This window comes from Marmota monax, unplaced genomic scaffold (assembly GCF_021218885.2).
Source record: "Marmota monax isolate L192 unplaced genomic scaffold, Marmota_monax_Labrador192_F-V1.1 WCK01_AAM20220418_F8-fsc00055, whole genome shotgun sequence".
NCBI lineage: Eukaryota > Metazoa > Chordata > Mammalia > Rodentia > Sciuridae > Marmota > Marmota monax.
Genome location: NW_026695205.1, coordinates 702,696 through 724,331, shown reverse-complemented (window position 1 = coordinate 724,331; position 21,636 = coordinate 702,696). Strand labels below are relative to the sequence as shown.

Sequence of the window (21,636 nt, the reverse complement as noted above, 5' to 3'; positions counted from 1 at the left end):
CAGGGAGTGAGAGGAAGGCAGGGGAAGGCAGGAAGTTATCTTATTCTTGATGCTAAAGGTCAAGATCACTGAGAGCAACTACATACAGGCTATGAAAAACTCAACGTTCTCCAAATTTGTGAAAAGGTTGTTTGATGAACATATTCAAATACATTCAGGATAAACATACTTATCATGAATATCCTCAAAGATGACACTTTCTGCTTCTTAACTCCTTTGGTGGGCAGCCCTGGACTCTTCCTGGAGCTTAGGAGATGAACTTCCAACCAGGGTCCCTGCCCCAACCTAGGCAGAAGTCACCCCTCCTTTTGAAAACTCCTCTCCATGGTCCCTGGTGCACCTGGCTCCCTAGTGTGGCTGGTCCTGCCCAAGCCTTGGGGAACCACTTGGTCTCCATACTTCCTTTCTATCCTATCACCAACTGCCCCAGCAGTTGGAGCATTTGCCTGTTGAAAGCCACCCGAGAGTCCCCACAGAAGCAAGTCCCAGATCCATGGGGCCTCAGTATGGGGACCTCAGCTACAGCCTAGCAGGAGGGGGGATAGGGATACGGGCCTCCCTGCAGACTCCCAGTGGATGGACAATTCCAAGTTCATCATTTCAGATGCCCAGGATGATTTAACCTGGGCATCAATCCAATGATGGCCAGAGGCTTGGATTGGTTAAATCGTCCTGGGCATCTGAGACTGTCTTCCCCTCCAAGTCTGACCATAAGACACCAGCTCACTCAGTCCTGAGCATGGAAGAGCTCGGGGCTCACTGCAGACCCTCGTGCACCCACCAGGTCTGCATTGCTCCCACCCAACCCCTGGCCCCTTGACCTGGCAGTTTCCCACTGCATGGGAATTCCATCCTCACTCCTAAAAACGGGAGCACTGCCCTGGAAGGCTCTGTTCTGGGTGTAAGGAAAAACTGGGAAATTACACCAGAGACCTGCTTCCCCCTCGGAAAGTCCCCTGAGCTCCAGCCACAAACCGCAGGGCTCCGGAATGATTAGAAGGCCCCACGCTCCAAGCCCCAGGCCTCCAGCTACTGAGGTCTCACCACCCCTCCACCTTTACCTCCCCCCACCTGAAGAGGAGTCTGGAGCTGGTGACAAAGGAGAAGGAGCCCCAAAGAAAAAGGAACTGAGAATTTAAAATAACGCAAAGGTCGTAATAGAATTTGTGCCTAAGTTAAAGAAAAATGGGAAGAATCCACATCATGATGACGTGGTAATATTTCCTATTGGGGAACAGGGAATGACAAAGGGGCAGAAACGAAGCTTTTCAAATTATGCCTTGTTATGTTAGTTTGATTTTTTTTTTGTCACTCTACATTTCTAAAAGAGTTTTTTTGTTTTGTTTTGTTGGTCACTCTACATTTTAAAACAGTTCCCCCCGCCCCCAAGTAAACAAACGAAAACCGCGACTGAGGGTGCCAGGCGCGCCCTGGCGGGCTTCCGCAGGCGCATGCGCGGGGAAAGCTGCGCTCCTGCCGGGAGAGGCGCCCAGGAGCTGCGAGCGCCGCCGGGGCCCACAGCGAGTGTCTAGGGTGCTGCCAGGCTCCACCCTCCAGCCCCGGAGCTGGGACTTGCTGCCCTGGGGCCTCTCCGGTGGCTTCAACAGGCAGGGGGCTGCCAAGCTCCAATTGCCAGAGCCGTTTTCTCCCAACAAGACAAAGCGCTGAAGATCAGCGTGAAAAACAGAGTCGGCAGGACAGGTTCGTACGGTATGATGTCTAAAAATACTTTTGTCGTGGTTAAAGGAAACACTGCAATAGAAAATGTGTGGCTTTTGACCATTTCGAAGGGTACGGTTCCATGGCATGAATTCATTCACAAGGTCGCGAAGCCACCTCCGCGATCTTCCCAAAGCCCCTTCATGGCCCCTAGCGGACCCTCTGGAGCCACTCGTGTTTGGGCTTACCTTTAGCAAGTATGTGCTATTTTTGCATTAAGACAGTTTTAAGGCAGGCTCATCCCGCGCGCCCTGCTGGGAGGACGGGGCTCAGTGAGCCTGAAAAGCTGAGGGCCGCGCTCCTGCTCCCACGGTGAACTCCGCCCAGCGAGAAGTGGCTTCAGCTGCTCCCAAGGTAAAGGAGTTGGAATGCAGCTGAACGGCCTGTCCTGGGGACAGGCGGGATGGGCAGCATGATTTAAAGTGAAAAGGAAGGAGATACCAACAGGGTGGAGGCTGGGAGAGCTACGTGCCTCAGCACTGAGAGGCGCAGGGAAGAGGAGGAGCCGCTGGGAGGCTGCGAAGCTCGCCTAGGCACAGCGGTGGGTGGCATCTCCTCTCCCCTGCCCAGCTTGGCCCACCTGGCCTCCTTTCTCCAACTTGTTAACACATTGAGGTTCTAGACTATGGGATGGACGGCGGAGGCTTCAGGCAGGCCGCTTATGGGTACCCAGGCGAAACCGTCCACTAAAGCCCCCCCCCCCCGCAGGAATGCTTGCCCTGGACCATAAATGGTCCCTAGACTGACAGAGTGAAGCACAGGCCCCAGGAGTGGGGGTAGAGAAAAACCAGGAGCCCACTCCCCGCACCTCCAGACTTTCCACCCTGAGCCCCCCCAGACTGACCCATTTAAATGATCACAAGGTCTACAAACCTGCAGGGATTCAATGAAATTTGTGCACATCTAGTATTCAAATCGGGTCCGTGCACCTACCCGGCCCCCCGCCAGTTACAAATCACTACGAATTTTCTCTACCATACTCACCCACCGCCATGACTTTCCACTGTCAATTCTGACCCCACAAACCTATCTGCACCTACCCAAGTCCTACCTCTCCTTCAGACCTTCGTGATTGTATGATTTACGCCCATGCAGCACTTGGAAGTAATCATTCCCTTTTCTGAATGAGCAAAACCACTGATCTCCACCAAACACCTCTCTGACATTCTGGGCTGGATTACTGGTCCTTGTCACCCCCTCATCTTCCACTGCAGGCAGGCCCATCCCGCAAGGGCTGGAGTCACCACCACCTCAGCCCTGGCATCCAGCACAGCACCTTGGGCAATCGGCCCAATGCTGCCCCAGGAGGGAGGAGCCCTTCTCCCTTTCATTAGACTGGGATGTTTTTTGGGGAGTCCCCCTAATTTTTGTTGCTATTGTAGTAAAATACACATAAAATTAACCATTTTTAAGTATACAGTTCAGTGAATTCAATCCATTCATAAGGCTGTGCAACTATGGCCAACACCCATCTCCAGAACTCATTTCATCTTGTAAAACTGGAACTCTGCGCCCTCTGTAAACAACAGTGCACATCTTCTGCTCCTCCTTGGGCCCTGGCAACTACCATTCTACTTTCTATCCTGATGATCTTGACTATTCTAAGTACGTCATAAAAGTGCAATCATACAGTATCTGTCTTTTTGTGACTGGCCTAATTCACTTAGCATAAGGCCCTCGGGATTCATCCATGATGTAGCATACGTGAGTTTCCCTCCTTTCAAGCTGACAGTCCCTCATGTATCGCAGGTACTGTACCACGTTTTGCTTATCTATGAACGTCATCCGTGAGGGACACTTGGGTTGTTTTCGCATTTTAGCAACTATAAATAATACTGCTCAGAACATGGGTGTAGAGATAACTCTGAGATCCTATTTTGACCTCTTCTGAGTGTATACCCAGAGGTGGAATTCCTGGGGTATGTGGTAATTGTTTAAACTTTGAAGAATCACCATTCTGTTTTCCACAGTTTTGCCATTTTACAGTCACATCCACTGCCCCAGGGGTCCTATGACTCCACATCCTAAAACTTGTTATTTTCTGATTTTTGATAGTAGCCATCTTGATAGGCGTGAGGCAGATCAAGCCATTCTTAACATTTTTAAAGAGGTAGGAAAGAGGAAGAAATAGAACAGGACAATAATTTAAGGTGAAACAAGAAAAGATTCAAGTTCAGGGATATAAGAAGGTCTTCATTCCCTTTAGGTGTGTCATCTAAAGGGCATTAGGTTATGCTTGAGAAACTGAAGACAGAGGTCTCCTTACACCCAAGCAGAGCCTCTGCCTTGGAACTTTGAAGCTGATTGACTTAGTAATGGCTCTGCAGACCCAGTGGGCCAAGCTGTGCCAGGATGGCTTTCCTCTGTGATGAAATCTTGGACTCTGGCATTATCTGCAAAACTGGGCACATTGCTTTTCCTGTCAGACAGCTTCTGTGGTTCCATGTCGCTAAGTAGACAGGATGACCTCAAATGGTCCTTCTAGCCCTAGGACGCTGTGATGCTAACAGCCAGGGTCCAGTCTGGAGTGTCTTCTTTCTTCCTTTGCTTCCCTAATTGACCTCATTCTTTTCCACTTCTCAAGATTATGAGCCTGTCACCTGCCTATCCTCTGCATGTTGCGCTCATCTCTAGTTGAATTTCACTGTCTTCACCGACTTTGATAAATAGTGATCTAAGGCCCATTCTTAGTAATTTCACTCTTTTTCTCTCTAAACTGAGGACAAAGTCTGGTGGGGAAGAAATGCTGAGGTTAACAGCAGTTTCCTAAAGTAATTATTCCATACCTGGCAGACAGAAGGACTCACCGCCTCCAACCATGGCCAGTCTTAGAAAATCTGAGTTCATCTCCTACACCTGGCTTCCACTGTGTTTTTATTTTAGTCCAGGGAAAGTAAATGCCTGAAGTGTTTAGGATTTCGTCTGTGAAAATGTGTGTGATTTTTCTACCCTACACTTCAATCATCTCCTCAAGGGCAGGGCTGGTATTTTTGTTTGTTTTTCTCCAGTGCCTGGAATGATATTTTGCACCTAGCTCAGGTCTTGAATAGTGTTAGTAGAATGAGCAGTTTTGCCTAAATTTGCTCATCTCTAATGGCTACATTCTTAGTGGGTTTTTTCTCCCCATTTAAACCATCTTTTAAGTTCTATTAGGATTTTTTCACATTTTGTAAACATGTATTAAAAGTAAAATGTCAGAATGAATGACAGTAGAGGGGGTAGAGAGAGAAGAGGGGAGGGGAGGGGAGGGGGGATAGTAGAGGATAGGAAAGGCAGCAGAACACAACAGACACTAGTATGGCAATATGTAAATCAATGGATGTGTAACTGATGTGATTCTGCAATCTGTATATGGGGTAAAAGTGGGAGTTCATAACCCACTTGAATCAAAGTGTGAAATATGATATATCAAGAACTATGTAATGTTTTGAACAACCAACAATAAAAAAAAATAAAAAGTAAAATGTCAGGCTGGACATCTGGCACACCTATCATCCCAGCTACTCAGGAGGCTGAGGCAAAAGGATCCCAAGTTCAAGGAGCCTGGGCAACTTAATGAGACCCTGTGTCAAAATAAAAAGGGCTGGGGATGTAGTTCAGTGGCAGAGGAACTCTGGGTTCAATCCTCAGTACTGGGGGGAAAAAAAAAAGGTTTTTAATTTAATAATTTTTTTTAAAGAGAGAGAATTTTTAATATTTATTTTTTAGTTTTCGGTGGACACAACATCTTTATTTTTATGTGGTGCTGAGGATTGAACCCAGGGCCCCGTGCATGCCAGGTAAGCACGCTACCGCTTGAGCCACATCCTCAGCCCCAAAAGGTTTTTAATTTAAAAACTCAAAAAGTAAAATGGTCAGCTTTGCCACCTCAAAAATTTCATGAGAAGGAAAAATAAACCCAAATCATGTACAAGAACATCTATGAAGCAGATCATGAGTCAGATGTATTCAGTGATACACAATTGCCGCAGTCTGGCTGGGCACAAATGCCGCAGTCTGGCTGGGCACACAATCACGAGCCACCACACAGCTTGTAGATTCAAACAGCAACTCTTTATTCCCGAACTCACACCAGCCGTCTACAATCACGTTCTGGGGAAATCCACGTTCTCTGCCCAAATCCACGTTCTCTGCCCAAAATCCACCTCCACTGGGCTTCTCTCTCTCAAAAAATACTGTCTAAATCCCGTGAGAACTCAAGGGGAACTCAGGCAGCAGGATCCGCCCTATTCCTAGCAGGAATAATCTTAAACCTTAAACCTGGAACCTAAACCGGGAACGCCCTAATCCGCCTTGGTCCTTGAGCAAGGTCACCTACATTCAATGTCACTGCAACATGGGGTATGCTGGCAAGGAAATTGTCATACCTACTTGGCTAATGGCTCCCAGCACACAATGTGAAGGAAAGAAGTACGATATAGGGCTGGGGTTGTGGCTCAGTGGTTGAGCGCTTGCCTAGCAAGTCTGAGGCACTGAGTGTGTGGGTTTAATTCTCAGCACCACATATAAATAAATGAATAAAATAAAGGTCCATCAACATCTAAAAAATTTTTTTTAAGTACAGCATAATTTACTAGCTATTATGAAGGGACATTTGGTCATGTGGAAACAATAATCAATGGTTTTGACAGCACGGTAGACAATGAATTCATCTATGCCTCTGCTTTTCTACCTGAGAGGCCAGATCTCGGGTTGAAACCAACAAGTTGAAAATCTGAAGAAACAGAGAATGAAAACTGATAGAAGAATGTTGTGCAATGTCACTGAGAGTAGAATCAATGTGATGAATTAGTAACTACCATGAGCACCCAATATATGTCCACACTGTTCAGAAATGTGTTTGGTAAGCAATCAGAGTCCCCCATTGTGTGAAGGGATTGCTGCCCATCTGCAGAAAGGAAGCAGGGGCACATTCAAATGGCCCCCTTCAGTCAAAAACAAACACGGCAAATAGGCTGCAGGTCAGTTTCACAGTTTCCTAACTTCACAAGAGGCGTTCAAACATTTTAAAAGGCTGCTAGAGACAAAACAATTACCAAATATTTGCAGATACCTCCACCACCACCGTAGGGCTTGCCAACTAGCAGTCTTGACAATGGACCCAACCTCGTGTGCAGCAGTTCAGATGTGGGCGGTATGGAAGGTCTGCAGCTTCATACCCACTCACCACTTTTGAGCGTTAAATTGTTTCTGATCCTCAAAAATGTACCTCTTGTTTTAGAGCCTGGGTTTCTTTTACTATTATTATTGTGTTTGGAGTTAGGTGTGCCTCACTCCCAAGTGAGGACTTCCAGTGGCATCTCTAGAAATTCAACAATGAAAAGCACTGTCCTATTAATGGCTCATCTAAATTGTTGACTTGTATGATGTTAAAAAATTACAGATCCTAAAAAAAAAAAAAAAAGAAATTACAGATCCTAGAACGCATCAGGCTATGGGTCAAAAGTACAGTTTGATTTTTAGTTGTGTTCCTGGGGCTTCTGTTGGCCCTAAAATCATATAGCACGTGGAATGTTCCTCAGTCCAGGCGCACACACACACACAGGGATCTGCCTCCTTGGCTGAAAGCAGCTAAGATCTTGGTCCAGGAGCTAAGTTCTTTTATTAGTTTGATGGTGCTGCTTCTGCACCAGTGACACACAGTACAACTCCAGATTTGACGTCATTCCTATTGCATCTTGTATAAAATTAAAATTATTACAGTAACTGAATAATTCATAATCCCTCCCTTCCTTATCACTTTTTACAGCATTGAGGCCTGTGTGTTCTAGCACATTTATAGACTGTAACATCCTGTAGTGGTGAGTTTATGCATTAAGAAAAACATGCTGCTGTTAACCAACTGTGCATGTTTGGAATGGGTATTAGGGAATCCGTGTTCTTCCCCTCTGGCTTACTTGACTAGCCCAGTTCACTGAAAGCTTATAGTTTAAGATATGCCAAGTCCTGAGAGTTACTATTTTTCTAAACTGCAAAAATAAATCTTCCAGATTTTTATAATTCAATTCATTTTTGGTAGGAAACTAGTCTGAAAAATGTGTCAACCAATCCTTTGGTTTTATTTGCATATAGACAGTGGGGTGTAACTTTGAAAGAATGGTGAGGATCTAATGGGTGTGGACCCAAGTGCTTCTGCTAATTCTGTTTTGGCACCATTTGAAGACTGGAATTCTTTTTTTTTTTTTTTTAATTAGATATTGATGGACCTTTTTGTTTTATATGTGGTGCTGAGAATCGAACCCAGTGCCTCACACATGCTAGACAAGTGCTCTACCACTGATCCCCAGCCCCTGGAGACTGGAATTCTTTACACCCACCTCCACACTCCCCACATACAAGACCATGGATGCCCTTGCTTAAGAACTGCATTCCTAATCAGGACACCCCAGGTTAGTAGCAACCCTCGGGCTTGCACCTATTACTTCACTCTTTTCCCTCTGTCAGGAAAGCCTCGTTGAGCAGGAACTGTTCACAAAGAATGTGATCAGAAGACGTCAGGAGATGATAGGCAACATCTGCACTATACCTCTTCACTGATGGCCATGAGTACCTCCCAAGAATCTTTGGCTCTTCACCTAATTGCCAATTGAAGGCAGTTTCCTTTCCCTTCATTACACCATTTCCATTTCTATAAACTTGCTATTTTGGAAACTTTAATCAAGAATCAGGGGCTGCGATTGTAGCTCAGCAGTACAGCACTTGCCTACCATGTGTGAGGCACTGGGTTTGGTTCCCAGCATCATATAAAAATAAAGAAAATTAAAGTATTGTGTCCATCTACAACTTGGAAAAAAAAAATAGTCATCTAAGCCAGGCATGGTGGTGCAATCCTGTAATCCCAGGCTCAAGAAGGAGGATCACAAGTTTGAGACCAGCCTCGGCAACTTATTGAGGCCTAAAGCAACTTAGTGAGCCCTGTATCAAAATTAAAAAAAAAAATAAAAGGGGCTGAGGATTTAGCTCAGTAGTTAAGCACCCCTGGGTTCAAATTCTAGTACCATTCCCCCAAAAGAAGAAAAATAAAAGAAGAAATCAGTCAACTGAGAAAAAAATTAAGATTTATTTTTTATAAGAACCAGAAAATTGATTTGAATAAGGCACACTCAATGTCTACAGGAAATAAATGCAAAAGTAATCATGGTTATATAAGGAAAGGGGAAATGTCAAGTCTGACATTACTGATTCTCAATGCCCATTAATTTTTTAAATATACAAAAGCAAAATTCAATGGTGTTTAAAAATCTGGGTCAGAGATAAGCAAACAACTGGTGAAGAGCATTTTGCTGAATTTTCTCACTTTTATAAGCTGTCTTTGTTATATTCTAACATCAGTGCTCAATATGCTTCCTGTCTTAACAAACAGAAGTACAGATCAAACAAGAGCTAGATCAAAGCCTCCTTGGCAGCTAGCACTGTTCAGTTGGGCCACTAGCCCAGGGGTTGGTGGGCCAAGGACACACCAAGCCTCACCAAGCAAGCGTGGAGGCTTCCAAATGAAACATGCTACAATTACTTTATTCATCGATTTTAAAAGTAGAAAAAAGAAACAAATAGCACTACTACCTTTAGCAGTATGAACCCCTTGGAACTTGCCTTTCAATCTCTGAAATTAACTAGAAAAACTAAATTTCATCCTAAGGAGGGGAAAAAACCAAGTCCAATGACACTTGCTCCTACAAGAAGTGTTTTACATTAATACATAATGTCATGGAAGTTATTCTGTGACAATAATTAATGATGTTCAGGTATCATGTGTAGTATCATGTGCCCACAAATCATTTTTCAGAGTCAAATAAGCAAATTGCCACAATAATAAAAGATGAACAACTAAATACACAAAAGTCTGAAAAATGAAAAATGTAAAAAAATAATGGAATAGAAACTAATAGAGTACAATATAGAATAGATTTTAATTATTTGCATATTTTTAAAATATAGTTTTATGCTGTAAAAACAATCATTCATGAGATTATCTGCTTTTTCTAAAAATGATTTTTGAAATAATGGACAGAAAGCTGACAAATCTCAGTCAATTGCACTTTAGCTTTTGTTATACATGGAAGGAAAAGTATGCTTAACAGTAAACAAGGAATTTGCAACTTTTAGCAATTCTCCTAAATTATACTGAGAACAAATAATGAAAATCCATATTCAACCGAGTGAAGAAACAGTTCCCTCTGTTTCAAGTGTGATGTGAATCACTGACAGAAACTAGGTCTGTACTTCAAACTGGTTCCTCTATAGATCTGAGGTAGCACAGGTCAGCAGGCCAACATAACAATTCTACAAGGCACCAATGGTTGTGTGTGATGTAATACTAGCATCAAAGATCTAAAAATACTGGAAAAAATCAACTTATGGCATATAGAGTTTTCTTCCAGTTCCTGACTTTATATTGGACTGACCCTGATATTACATTCACTATGCTTTAACTTTGTGTTCAGGTCTTTTCTCAAATCTATCGAGGATTCCTTCAAGTCAATACTCCTTTGGGGATGTCCCTGCACTCAACTGAGCACACTTAAAGCCTTGCTCAAAACACATTTTTTTCCTGTGGCAGATATTCAAATAAACTTTTCCCCGTGTCTTTGTAATCTTTTTGGTATCAATACAGATCCTTACATCTTTTTAGTGTTCCTAAAATCCTTCCATTCTTCAGTCACAAGAATTCTTAACTACATACACATGTGTATGCTTTCACAGTCAAAGAGAAGCCAAAGTCTAGTTAAAACATTCCAAGGCTGTGGTGATAGTCCATGTGATGGAACAGACCTTTTGTTAGGTCTACATTCTACTAGTGTTCTGCTTTCAAGAGCTCAAATGCTGATCAACAACTTCTGTCTCCATACACACTGTTCTCAGTTTGTCTCACAATCACAGATCATCATTCAGCAATTGATATTGGTCATTAAAACCTCTGAGACTCTACCATTTCTGCCTCTCCTCACCAAGTATAACATCTCTTGCATTTCTATTTTTGCAGTGCTGGGGATCAAACCCAAGGCCTCACACATGCTAGGCAAGCAAGCTACCACCAAGCTTCACTCCCAGCCCACATTTCTCTGATTTTTACCCTAATGGTGCTTCTAACTAGCTGTCTAAAAATGAGCTGCAGTATACAATGCTCCATCACAGCATAGCCAAGAAACTTTGGTGAAGTTATGCCAATGTGCCATATAAAGACTACCATTAACTTGGTTACTAAAATCTGTTCTTCTGAAAATGGTACTCAGACTCTCATCCTAAACAATGACAAAATTCCATTTAGGGAGACAGAAATGATTAACAGAATGAACAAAAGCATCAGAAATATGTTAGGAAATTCTAGCTTATACATTCTAATCCTCATTTGTAGGTCTTTCTCTTTCATAAATAGTGCAAGTATACAATAAACCTATTTTTCATCTTCTGCCTGCTCACAAGTTTTAATCTTTATTTTTTTCTACTTATTTCCTATATTCTAAGATGTTTTTTCACTTATTGATTTTCAAACTTCATTATCAGTGAAACTGTTCCAATGAAATCATACAGAGATCCCCAACATATAAAACTGTCAAAAGCAGAACTACCCTGATAAAAGCGTAGGGATCCTGGTAGACACAGTGTTAAGAATCACTGCTCTAAATCATTAAGGAAAGCTGATGTAAAGACACAGCCAATTGGAATGTCTTCATTTCCAATGATTACAAGCAATTTCCCATTGATTCCAATATTTAAGAACATTTTTGAATATAGCTTGCTTGACCTCAGCTCATTAATGGAACAAAGGTGTAGTGCTTTACATAAAGTGAGTATTTAGGGATCTGGTGGTTTGAATTCTTATTTCCTTTTTTTCATACTAGTCAAAAGTACAAACTAGTATAAAATATCATCCCTCAACTTGGTTATTAAAGCAAGTTTTTAAAATATTTAACATGATTGAAAAGTTTCTAAAAATGATCACTGCTTCAAACTCTGATTCAGTCCAAGTCTAAAAAGCCTCTTTCGTCACCCTCAAGAAAACAAAAGTCACTCTGTAGTTACTCTGAGAATAATATCTTTCTGTGCAATGATTCTGTTATATTTTGGGATTTTAAAAATTCCTCAGATTTCTATATCATGCTATAGCTCAAACCTGATTTACTTGAAAAGGTCAATTTTAGCTTTGTCAAAGCTTAGATTAGAAAAAATTTACAGAAAGTAAAAAAGTGAAAGCTGCTTTTCTAAACTAGGCTTGTTCGTGTTTTTTTCAGGCTGTTCCCTCCCTCTCTCCATCTCCCTCCACAGAAGGGCAGTCTGTAGCTCTTCTGCAAGCCAGAGCCTTCCCGTTACCAGCTCCCTGCTTAGCTTGACAGAAGGCAGCCCTGTTCCTCTATGTTCCTCACGGGCTGGACCGGCAGCACCAGGTGTGAAATGCGGCTCCACAGCCCGCTCAGTTTGTCAGAGTCCATGTGGTTGAAGGAGCTGGGAGTGTTAGAGTTGGTAAATTTGGCCCAGAGTAAATCCCTCACTTTTTCTTCGGTTTCCCTTGGGCCTACAGTGGCCTCTAATGTTTCCTCCTCCAGTAGCACGGTCAGGACCAGGGCCACATCTTTAAAGGCAGCGTTCTCATGATCACAATACTTGTAGAAGATCAAGGTGGAGCCTGCAGGGAGGGATTCAAAGTGGTGGACCACGGCAGCCTTCTGGCCGTTCTCAAATCCATAGCTCAGCTCCAAGTCAACCCACAGCTTGACCGTGTCGCTGTCATTCATGGCTCTGTCCGCCCCATCAATCGTAATGGCAGAGACTTTCTGGGAAGAGGTATAGGCATCAGCAACATGGTGGCTCAGGCACTTAAGGGTTTCTCTTCCCTCTCGAGCTGCTGTGAATATGATGGTGGCTGGCTCGGAGGGGTTCGAAGAATTCAGGTGCTTCTGGAGAAACTTACGTCCTCGCTGCCACAGGAAGGGACTCTGGCCCGGGAATTTGTCCTTCAATTGGCTGAACTGAGCCAAGAAGGCCTCTAATGCTGGATTTGGGGGCACTCGCTGAGCTGGGGAGGAATAGTAGCTACTAACGGAACTTAACACAAAAGCCACGATAACCAGGCAGCCAAGAAAGAAGCCTGTCAAAGAAGGAGAAAACGAGAGCAGAGTCAGATGCAAAGCCTGTGGTGACTGAAATGAGGCAGAGTGCTCAGCTCTCACAGGGAGGAGTAGGTTCCCTCTGCCTGAATCTTCTAAACTTAACAATTAAAGTCTACCAGAAATACCTTTTATCTCTTATTTTTTAAGATATGGCATTTTTGTTAATAGGTAAAAGTGGATTATATTTATCTTTTGTTGTCACTAATGTTTTTAGAAATGAGCTATTGGTATTTTCTTCCACTTTCTCAAAATGCTTACCACCTACAGCAAACAAGTTAGTACTCTGACTGGAAGGCGGGTTTAGTTTCTTGTTTATGAAAAGCCTTCCTACAGTGGGGATTTCCATTTTGTTTAAGCTCAGCAAAACATCAGCCAGTACCCCTAAGGGGGAAAAAATCCTCAAACTTTCTTGTTCTATTTTACTATGACTTGCTATCAAACATTCTTTAGAAAGATATTAACATGATATTAAAACTGTTTAACTGTGCTGGTTTTCTAGATATGTTCACTGAGGATTTATGAATGTGTTCAACACTACAATAAAACCAGGTTTGTTCTCACCGTAGTTCCAAAAATTCTTTTTAGTAATCTTTCTTATGGTGGTATCCTGTGCAATCTCTTCCTTTTCTTCCAATGTTTGTGTTTCTGGCTCATGACTTTCAGCCTCTGGAGGGAAGGAGAGGAACAATATTATTTTTAGACAGTACACTAATAAGAGTATGTATGCCTTTATGACCTTTCACCTGACACTGAATTTCTAAACTTTGAAAAAATTTCTTTTATGCCACCAAGATTATAGATTAGCTCATTCCACTGTCAGGTTCTTTCCCATACATCAACTGCATTTTTAAAACAATGTTTTCTTTTCTACTCACAGTGAACCTGCATAATCCTGAAATTGTCCTTGGTAACAGGGCAATACCAAACAGGGTAGGGTTAAGTGGGTCCCCTCACCTGGGGCAGGTCGTCGCCTCCTCAGTGAATCCTGGCCCTCCGGCCCTGCGCTGGAATGACCAGGACTCAGGGCTTCTAGAAAGTCTTCAGCAGATGGCTCCTCAGAAGCGCTCCCCAGGCCTGCTGGCGCTGTTCCTACCTCCTGGCTTGGAGAGCAGCTGGGATCTGGATCCTGGGGATTTTCACCCAGCCCTTCTGAAGGGAAGTGGTGCCCTTGAGCGCTAGCCTCAGAACTCGGGCTGTTCTCGTGCTCTGTTTTATCCTCTGGATGGCTCCCAATATTTGTTTCATCTGGACTTTCTGATTTATCATCTGTATCTGCACTTTCTAGACCTTTTGCCTCTACCTCTTGGTGGTCTTCGTTAAGACCAGAGGCAGGGTGTGGGGTCTGCGCTTCTTCTTCTTCAATGGCACTTGCTGTCACTGTGGTCTCCTGTGCCTGAGAATTTATTGATGGATCATTTTCCAAAACCTTCTGAGAGTCTAGTGAGATAAAAATTTAATTTTTATTGGAAAAAAACTTCCCCCATATTTTTTGTATTTTAACAAGGTCCCTGATTGATATTTATATAGATTTTCCTAGTTAGAAAGTACCCTTCCTAAAGAGTATTTGTCTCTGACTCCACTAATGGTGATTAAAACAAACTCATTATCATGTTAATAAATCTAACAGCTAATACTAATGTAAAACAATTTTGAATGACAAAACTAATGTTTGAGTATATTAAATATCTCCTCTAATGAAAGACAGTGATTATCACTGGCAGTTCAAACCATCATGCAAAAGGCTGATGGGGAATTTTATAATGGATGAATCAAATTGACAACTGCTGAACCCACTGACCAATCTTCCCATCATTAACCTCCCACTACAGGCAATGGAGAGTGCACCATCCCCCGTGAAGCATTCTTGCTAAACTGGACTTATGTTTGATTAAGCTTCTAGAGCTAATTACTAGTTTATAAGGATGTAATCAGCAACAATAAAAATAAATGGCCAGAAAAGGGGAAAAAAGGAGGGGTAATCTCTCTTAAAAAAAACCAAACACAATGTGCAGGCCAAAATGTTTAGGTCTAGTTTTGAATGAACCAATCATTAAAGAAACCACCTATGAAACAATCAGAAAAATCTGACTGCCAGATATTTGATGATATTAAGAAATTATCTTTTTAGGTGTGATAAAGGTATTGGGGGGCTGGGGTTGTAGCTAAGTGGCAGAGTGCTTGCCTAGCATGTATGAGGCACTGGATTCAATTCTCAGCACCATATATAAATAAATAAAATACAGGTCCTTCAACAACTAAAAAAATATTTAGAACAACAAAAGTTATTGGATTATGTTTTTTTGTGGTGGGGGGTACTGGGGATCGAACTCGGGAACCACATCTGAGCCACATCCCCAACCCTATTTTGTATTTTATTTACTGAGTTGCTTAGTGCCTCACATTTGCTGAGGCTGACTGAACTCGTGATCCTCCTGCCTCCGCCTCCGAAACTGCTGGGATTACAGGCGTGCATCACAGTGTCTGGCCTGGATTGTATTTTTAAAGAAAAGAATCCTTATCTTTTAGAGGGGCATATTTTAGTACAGATATCTAGCATTTCTTCAGTCAGATGCTGAGGGAAGCAGGGACGAGGGAGCACAGACTTGAGAGTGTTAGTCCCGTGCTCAGGGCAGACCAAGCTGTTTACGGGGAGGCTCACTTCAGCCCTCTGCTTTCATCTATGTTAGACATAATCTATGATAAAGCTCGGGAAAAAAGCAGCCGAGGAGACATATCAGTAAAATGCAGTTGTGGCCCAACTAGAATGAAAACAAACTCAACTGTGGAAAAAAAAAATTATGAGACAACTTGGAAAATCTGAATACCAACAGGCTATGCAATGATATTAAGGAACAATAACTTAATCTTTTAGATGTGATGATGGCATTTTACTTATATTTTAAAAAAAGAATTCATCTTTAAGAGATATAAACCTAAACATTTACAAATGAAGTCATATATATCTTGGCTTTTAAATAATCCAGGGCAGATAAGACCAGCACTGTGCTGGTCAAAGGTGGAGCTGGACGCTGAGGATGCTGGGGGGTGGGGGTGGGTTCATATTGTTCTACTTTTATACCTTGAAAAAACTTCCTTAATAAAAGATTTAAAATAAACACGTCTTCTTTCTTCTGAAAAGTCTATTTCATATTTTGGCTATTTTATATCTCACTTCTGTAAGTAGGAAGAAGACCCTAAGTCTCATCCTTACCTATAATTGAATGATGCCCTCTAAATATAGCATATTACAGGTTTTTTGATTTTATAACTCTGAAGATCTGCCTACCATCTTTTTAAAAGATGTATGCATTTGGCCAATATTGTAGGTCCCTACTATCGAAGTCCCTAAAATATTTCTCTTCCTCATATTACAGTGAGGGTCTGCTATGTGTTAAAATTCAGTAAATAGGAACAAAAGAGAATAATCATAACAAATGAATCCACTGAGTTGGTCTTTTTATTTTAAAACTTCAGGGTCTTCTTTTTTTAATATATATTTTTAGTTGTAGGTGGACACAATACCTTTATTTTATTTCTATGTGCCTCACACATGCCAGGCAAGTGCTCTACCACTGAGCCTGAGCCCCAGCTCCAGCCCCAGCCCCAGCCCCAGCCCTAGAACTTCAGGTTTTAATCATCAGATTTTCTCTGGGCACAGCCCTAGTCTCCTACAGCATAAGCTCAGTGCCGTCCCAACTAGTCTTACCCTCTGGAGGATCCCTAAGTCCACTGTCGGTCATTTTGTGTTCTATCTCTTCAGAGTTTAGGATACTTTTTTTAGTGTCTGGGTTTCCTTGTGAAGACATCTTGTTTTCTTCTCATCCCAAGTCCCAACAGACTTATGCTTCCCGCAGACCCAGGAGACAAGGCATATATACCATGACTACAATAAAATGAAAAACATTAAATGACTTTTCAGCCATACAAAGGCGAAATGCCAGTTTCAGTGGTATTTTTTACACCTCTTTGGTCTACACAGTATTTCCTCTCTGAAATGTTCCTTGTGAAGAAAAGGCGCTTCTGGCTCTCATGAGCATTACCCTCCAAATCCTAGACCACAGAAAGAGGCCCCTGACTATTAACTGGGCACAGACGTCACGGTCTCCCAATACATCCCAGGGCTCTGGCAAGAGTATGAACAGTCATACCAAAGGAGCAGAGCCCGAAAGACCACAGCTCTGAACCTGAAATGCTAACAACTCCCAAGAGCCGGTCTGTGGCCACTGCAGACTTCCGTATGGCTTGGACGACCCTTCACTGTGCAACAGCTCACCTGTCAGATGCTCCCACTTACTAACATGCAGGAATACATGGTGCCACCCAAATTCAATGACTGCCTATGGTCCCAGGGAGCACGCATCTGGAATTTCATCACCATCCTCTTAGAGCTTCTTCCCAGCACTCTTTTGTAAAATACAAAGATGAACCCTTCCTACAATGCCTTCCTATGTCATGTTCAGAAAATACAGGTAAAATATTATGAGCTTTATACAAAAGGACCAAAATCAGAGGCAGTTTGTAAGCAATAAAAACTTAGATCATTTTAAAGTTAAGTCTTATTGTCAAAAACAAATTGGTTGGGCTGTGGTTGGGGCTCAGTGGAGAGCTTGCCTAGCACATGTGAAGCACTGGGTTTGATTCTTAGCACCACAAAAAAAAGATTTTAAAAATAAAAAAATAAGAAAAAACAAATTGGTCAGTAAGTTACTTAACCTTCATTACCTGTAAAAAAAAAAAAATGAGACAAAGCATTGTTGTATTAAATGCAAAAACACATGTGAAAGAGCTTTGAACAGTTACATTTTTTGATAGCTAATTGGTTAGCCTCTCAAATGGGCTTTCTTTTGTTTTTCTCACAGTACTGTTGTAAAATTTAGTTTCACAAACTAAAATCTTTAAAACTTTGTATTCCAAATGCCTAACACAGTGCCCAGTGTATAGTAAGAATTCTGTATTTCATTTTTAAATGAGAAAAAAATGAATGAATGTATGAATCAACAGTGGTGTGGTGCATAAACTGGAAGGGAGGAATGAGGGACAGGCCCTTCTTTCCACTGATGTGAACACTTATGAACATGTCAGATTTGGAGGCTTCCTAATCACCCCATTCTTCTTTAAGATCCTGGAACTGCTTTGCATTTAATTATGCTATCCCCTGTTATAAGCAGAGTTTTTCTTCTCTCTTAGTTCATTGAAGAAAATAAAAAGTACCCAATCCTTTTCAATTTTGTTTAAAGAAAATTTTCTTCCTGCCAGCCCAAACCAAGAATATTTAGAGTAAAAAGTTTTCTATGTACCAGTGGAAAAAAATTTTAGAAAGTAAATATGCTATTCACAATCAGCATAAGATACCTAAAAACAGAAACTAAAAGGTACACAGTAAGAAATCTAACAGATGTGGGAGAACTTCGGGGAGAGATAAATTAAATAGAAAAATAAGTTGTGCATAGACAGTAACAATGCAAACCATTGGTTCCAATTTTCTCCAAATGGAATCTATACATTCAACACAATGTGAAACACAATCTCAAGAAAGCTTTCTGATTGTGGTTGGTTTCTAACAGAATAGACAAACTGATCCTAAAGTTTGAAAACGGCAAGTGGCAGAGGATCCAGAAGAATTAAGAAAATCCTAAAGAAGGGGCAATCTTTAATGACACATTTAACAGAAACAATGAGGTCCTGGGCCAAGAACAGACCAATGGAACATGCAGAATAGTCAAAAAAATACGTGGACAGTATGTGTGTGAGTCTGTGTAAAGGAAGTTGGCTAAGTGACACAAAAAAAATAGATTAATGAATAAATAGTTGAGGCACAACTGACGAGTCAAATGGGGAAAAAATTAGATTTTGACCTCACACAAAAATCAATTCCAGATTAAAGACCTAAATGTAAAAAGCAAAACTGTGAAACTTTCAGAAGATGTCAATATCTTTCTAACTTCAAGGGTTTCTTAAACAAAATATAAAATACACAAACCATAAGAAGAATTTGACAAGTGTGATCACATGATAAAAGTTCAATTACTAGACAAAAAAAAATACGAAAATTAAAAGATAAGTTGCTGACTAGAAAAATATCTGCAGCATATATGACTAGTCAAGGATTAACACCCAGAATATACAAAAACTCCCAAGTCAATAAAAGACAAATATGTTATGAAAAAGTAGGCAAAAGAGATGGACAAGCAGTTCAACGAAGAGGAAACCTAGAAGTCTAACAATTATGTAAAAAGAAGCCAAGCAAATGCTGCCTGTGAGGAAATCAGGACGGGTAGAGTAGCAGGACCTACCCTCCCTCACTCCATCCTACAAACCTCTGATGCTGCCAAAGGGGCCAGAGAAAAGAAGGGCAGAAGATGGAGACCTGGGAGAGGACTGGGGGGAGGGGGCCAGGTGTGAGAAACACTTTTAAGTTTTTAAAGAGGACGAGCACAAGGAAATTAAAAGTTTAGCAGTTATAGAGCAAAAGAAATTAGTCATTCCAGCCAGGATGTTGGTTTAAATGAGTGCAACTGTGACAAGGGCATAGCAGTGAGGAGCCAGTAAGTTTATGTATTTCTGAATTTTTTAACCACTCTTAGTTTAGTAAATTATGTAACTTTAGGATCTCAGGATGAAAACCGATATCTTGACCCTCAAGCAATTTCTAATCCTGCTGAGGAAACAAACAACAAATAAAGCATGCACAATTATAATAGCTAACATTTATTGAGCACCCTCTTTGTGCCAGGCAGCAAAGCACATTAATGACCCTTTAATCTTCACAACAATCTCATATAGTTGGGACAATTAATATTCCTACTACTGTTTGGATGAGGAAACCGAGATGCAGAAGATTAAGAACTTTACCCAAGAACACATGACCATTAAGAGCAGAGTCAGAATTTTCGAACAAAAAGATAGCCTGGCTGTAGCACACCAAGTTTCGACTAAGACAGTTTGAAAATCTCAAACTGGTAAACAAAGCACCCAGGTCCTACAATATTAGATCTAAGAGTGAATGTGACTCTAGCATATGTGACCTGGGTGAATCTAGACATCTCTCTCAACTTTGCTCTGCTTATTTGTTGTTGAAAAGCTCAGATGACATAGTAAATCATGTGGCAATGACATATACCATAATTAAGATTATCCACGAGCCTGAAAAATGGGACAAGGATCTGCCCTGGGTCATCCATTCCTCCAGGCCTCTTCACCTTTACACAGAAGACCATTTGACTTGTGACTACAGGCTCAACTTCAGACCTCAGACCAATCCTGTTTTTCTTGGGAGATTAAATTTTTGATAATTCAGAGCAAGTTCTAACAGGCTTTAATCCCTGTTCTAAAACTTTAGACTCTACTTTATCCCATAGTTGTCATTTCTGCCTTGATGTCTTGACCTTCTCCTCAACCTTACTATGTGAAGTATGGTCAGATTATGTTATTACACTCAAACCCCACAATGGTATGCAGTAGGCATTATAACACTGCCTGTTTCACAGATGGCAAAACCACACAGCATGATTAAGATGCTCAACATCATTTGATCGCATCAGAATTAGAACACAAACCCAGCTGGCAGCAAAGTCATTATTTTTCCTCCTTAGAAATCAGTTTTTAAGCCATGTCCTTAAAATTCCACGGAGTCTCAAGGGTTGCCAGTGGAGACCTAGGAGATGAAGTGGGTATGAGAAGCCACGACATGCAGACTGTCACATACTTTTCAGATGCCACAGACTTGTTTTTTACCTGTCTGCTTGGCCAGGCCTCCTGCTATAACTTATTGTCTTATTTCAATCAATCACACACATTGCCTCAGAAGCCACCGCTCTGGTGGGTGTATTTTTTCCCCAGTCTGCCCCAGTATGTTTCCACTCCCAAATCTGCCATTAAATAACTGGAAACAGGTATAATGGTCATTTTCAAAATGTCTAAGTAATACCATCAACTCTCCCACACAATGCAAATAGAGACTTATAAGGCTCACAATTGAAAATATCAGACCCCAGAGCAGGTTATTAGAATTAATTTTAGCAACCTATTTGTTTTAATGTCATTATTCATATCAACTACAAGGTATTCTAGAATAGTCTGCAATATTTTAAGCCTTGTGAATTCATTCCAAAAACACCTAAGCTGAAGCAAAAAAGGCTTTCTAAATTTTCTCCTTTGCTCACTTTTATGAGCTTTTCTACATGAAGTCGATTTGAGAGTGAACCTAATAGGTGTGATAACACCATCATGTTTGAAGGCAAAGTACCCTTGTTAATATTAAACTGAAGATTTTTTAAAAAAATTCCCCTCTCTTGTCCACATACTTATAATGCAGTACACAACTGTTCATGAGGATGCCTGGGGAAGTCTTAAAAAGAAAAACATGGCTGTTAAGACCTAAAATATCAACAGTGGCCTTCAGTCTGACATGAAACCTTTTTATATTTCATGTATAAAGTATGATAAATACAGGTTGAAGATCCCTTATCCAAAATCCAGAGCATTTCAGACTTCAGGCTTTTGGAATATTTGCATAGACTTTATGGATTATTTCTTTTTTTTTTTTTTGTACTGGGGATTAAACCCAGGGGTGCTTTACCACCAAGCCACATCCCCAGCCTTTTTTCTTTTTGAGACAGGGTCTAAGTTGCTTAGGGCCTTGCTAAATTGCTGAAGCTGCCCTTAAACTTTTGGATCATCCTGCCTAAGCCTCCCAAACTGCTGAGATTATGCGCCACCATGCCTGGCCTGGTCAAGTATCCTTAATCCCAAAATTCAAAATGCTCCAGAAACCAAAAATTTTTGAGCACTGACAAGATAACTCAAAAAT

The 21,636-nt window shown here is 41.5% G+C and overlaps 1 protein-coding gene across 3 annotated transcripts in view; it reads right to left on the bottom strand.

Annotated features, from left to right (window-relative positions):
- Nucleotides 1-8,760: 8,760 nt before the first annotated feature.
- The window catches only part of LOC124083434 (torsin-1A-interacting protein 2-like), a 32,783-nt gene continuing 19,907 nt past the window's right edge, over nucleotides 8,761-21,636 (bottom strand). For all 3 annotated transcript variants that reach the window (XM_046430086.2, XM_046430085.2, XM_046430084.2), the window contains exons 2-5: nucleotides 16,534-16,710; nucleotides 13,782-14,264; nucleotides 13,389-13,493; nucleotides 8,761-12,805 (exon numbers count right to left, since the gene is read on the bottom strand). In XM_046430086.2, the coding sequence (XP_046286042.1) occupies nucleotides 12,042-12,805; nucleotides 13,389-13,493; nucleotides 13,782-14,264; nucleotides 16,534-16,633 (1,452 nt within the window). In that variant the 5' untranslated portion in view covers nucleotides 16,634-16,710 and the 3' untranslated portion in view covers nucleotides 8,761-12,041. The remainder of the gene's footprint in view (nucleotides 12,806-13,388; nucleotides 13,494-13,781; nucleotides 14,265-16,533; nucleotides 16,711-21,636) is intronic.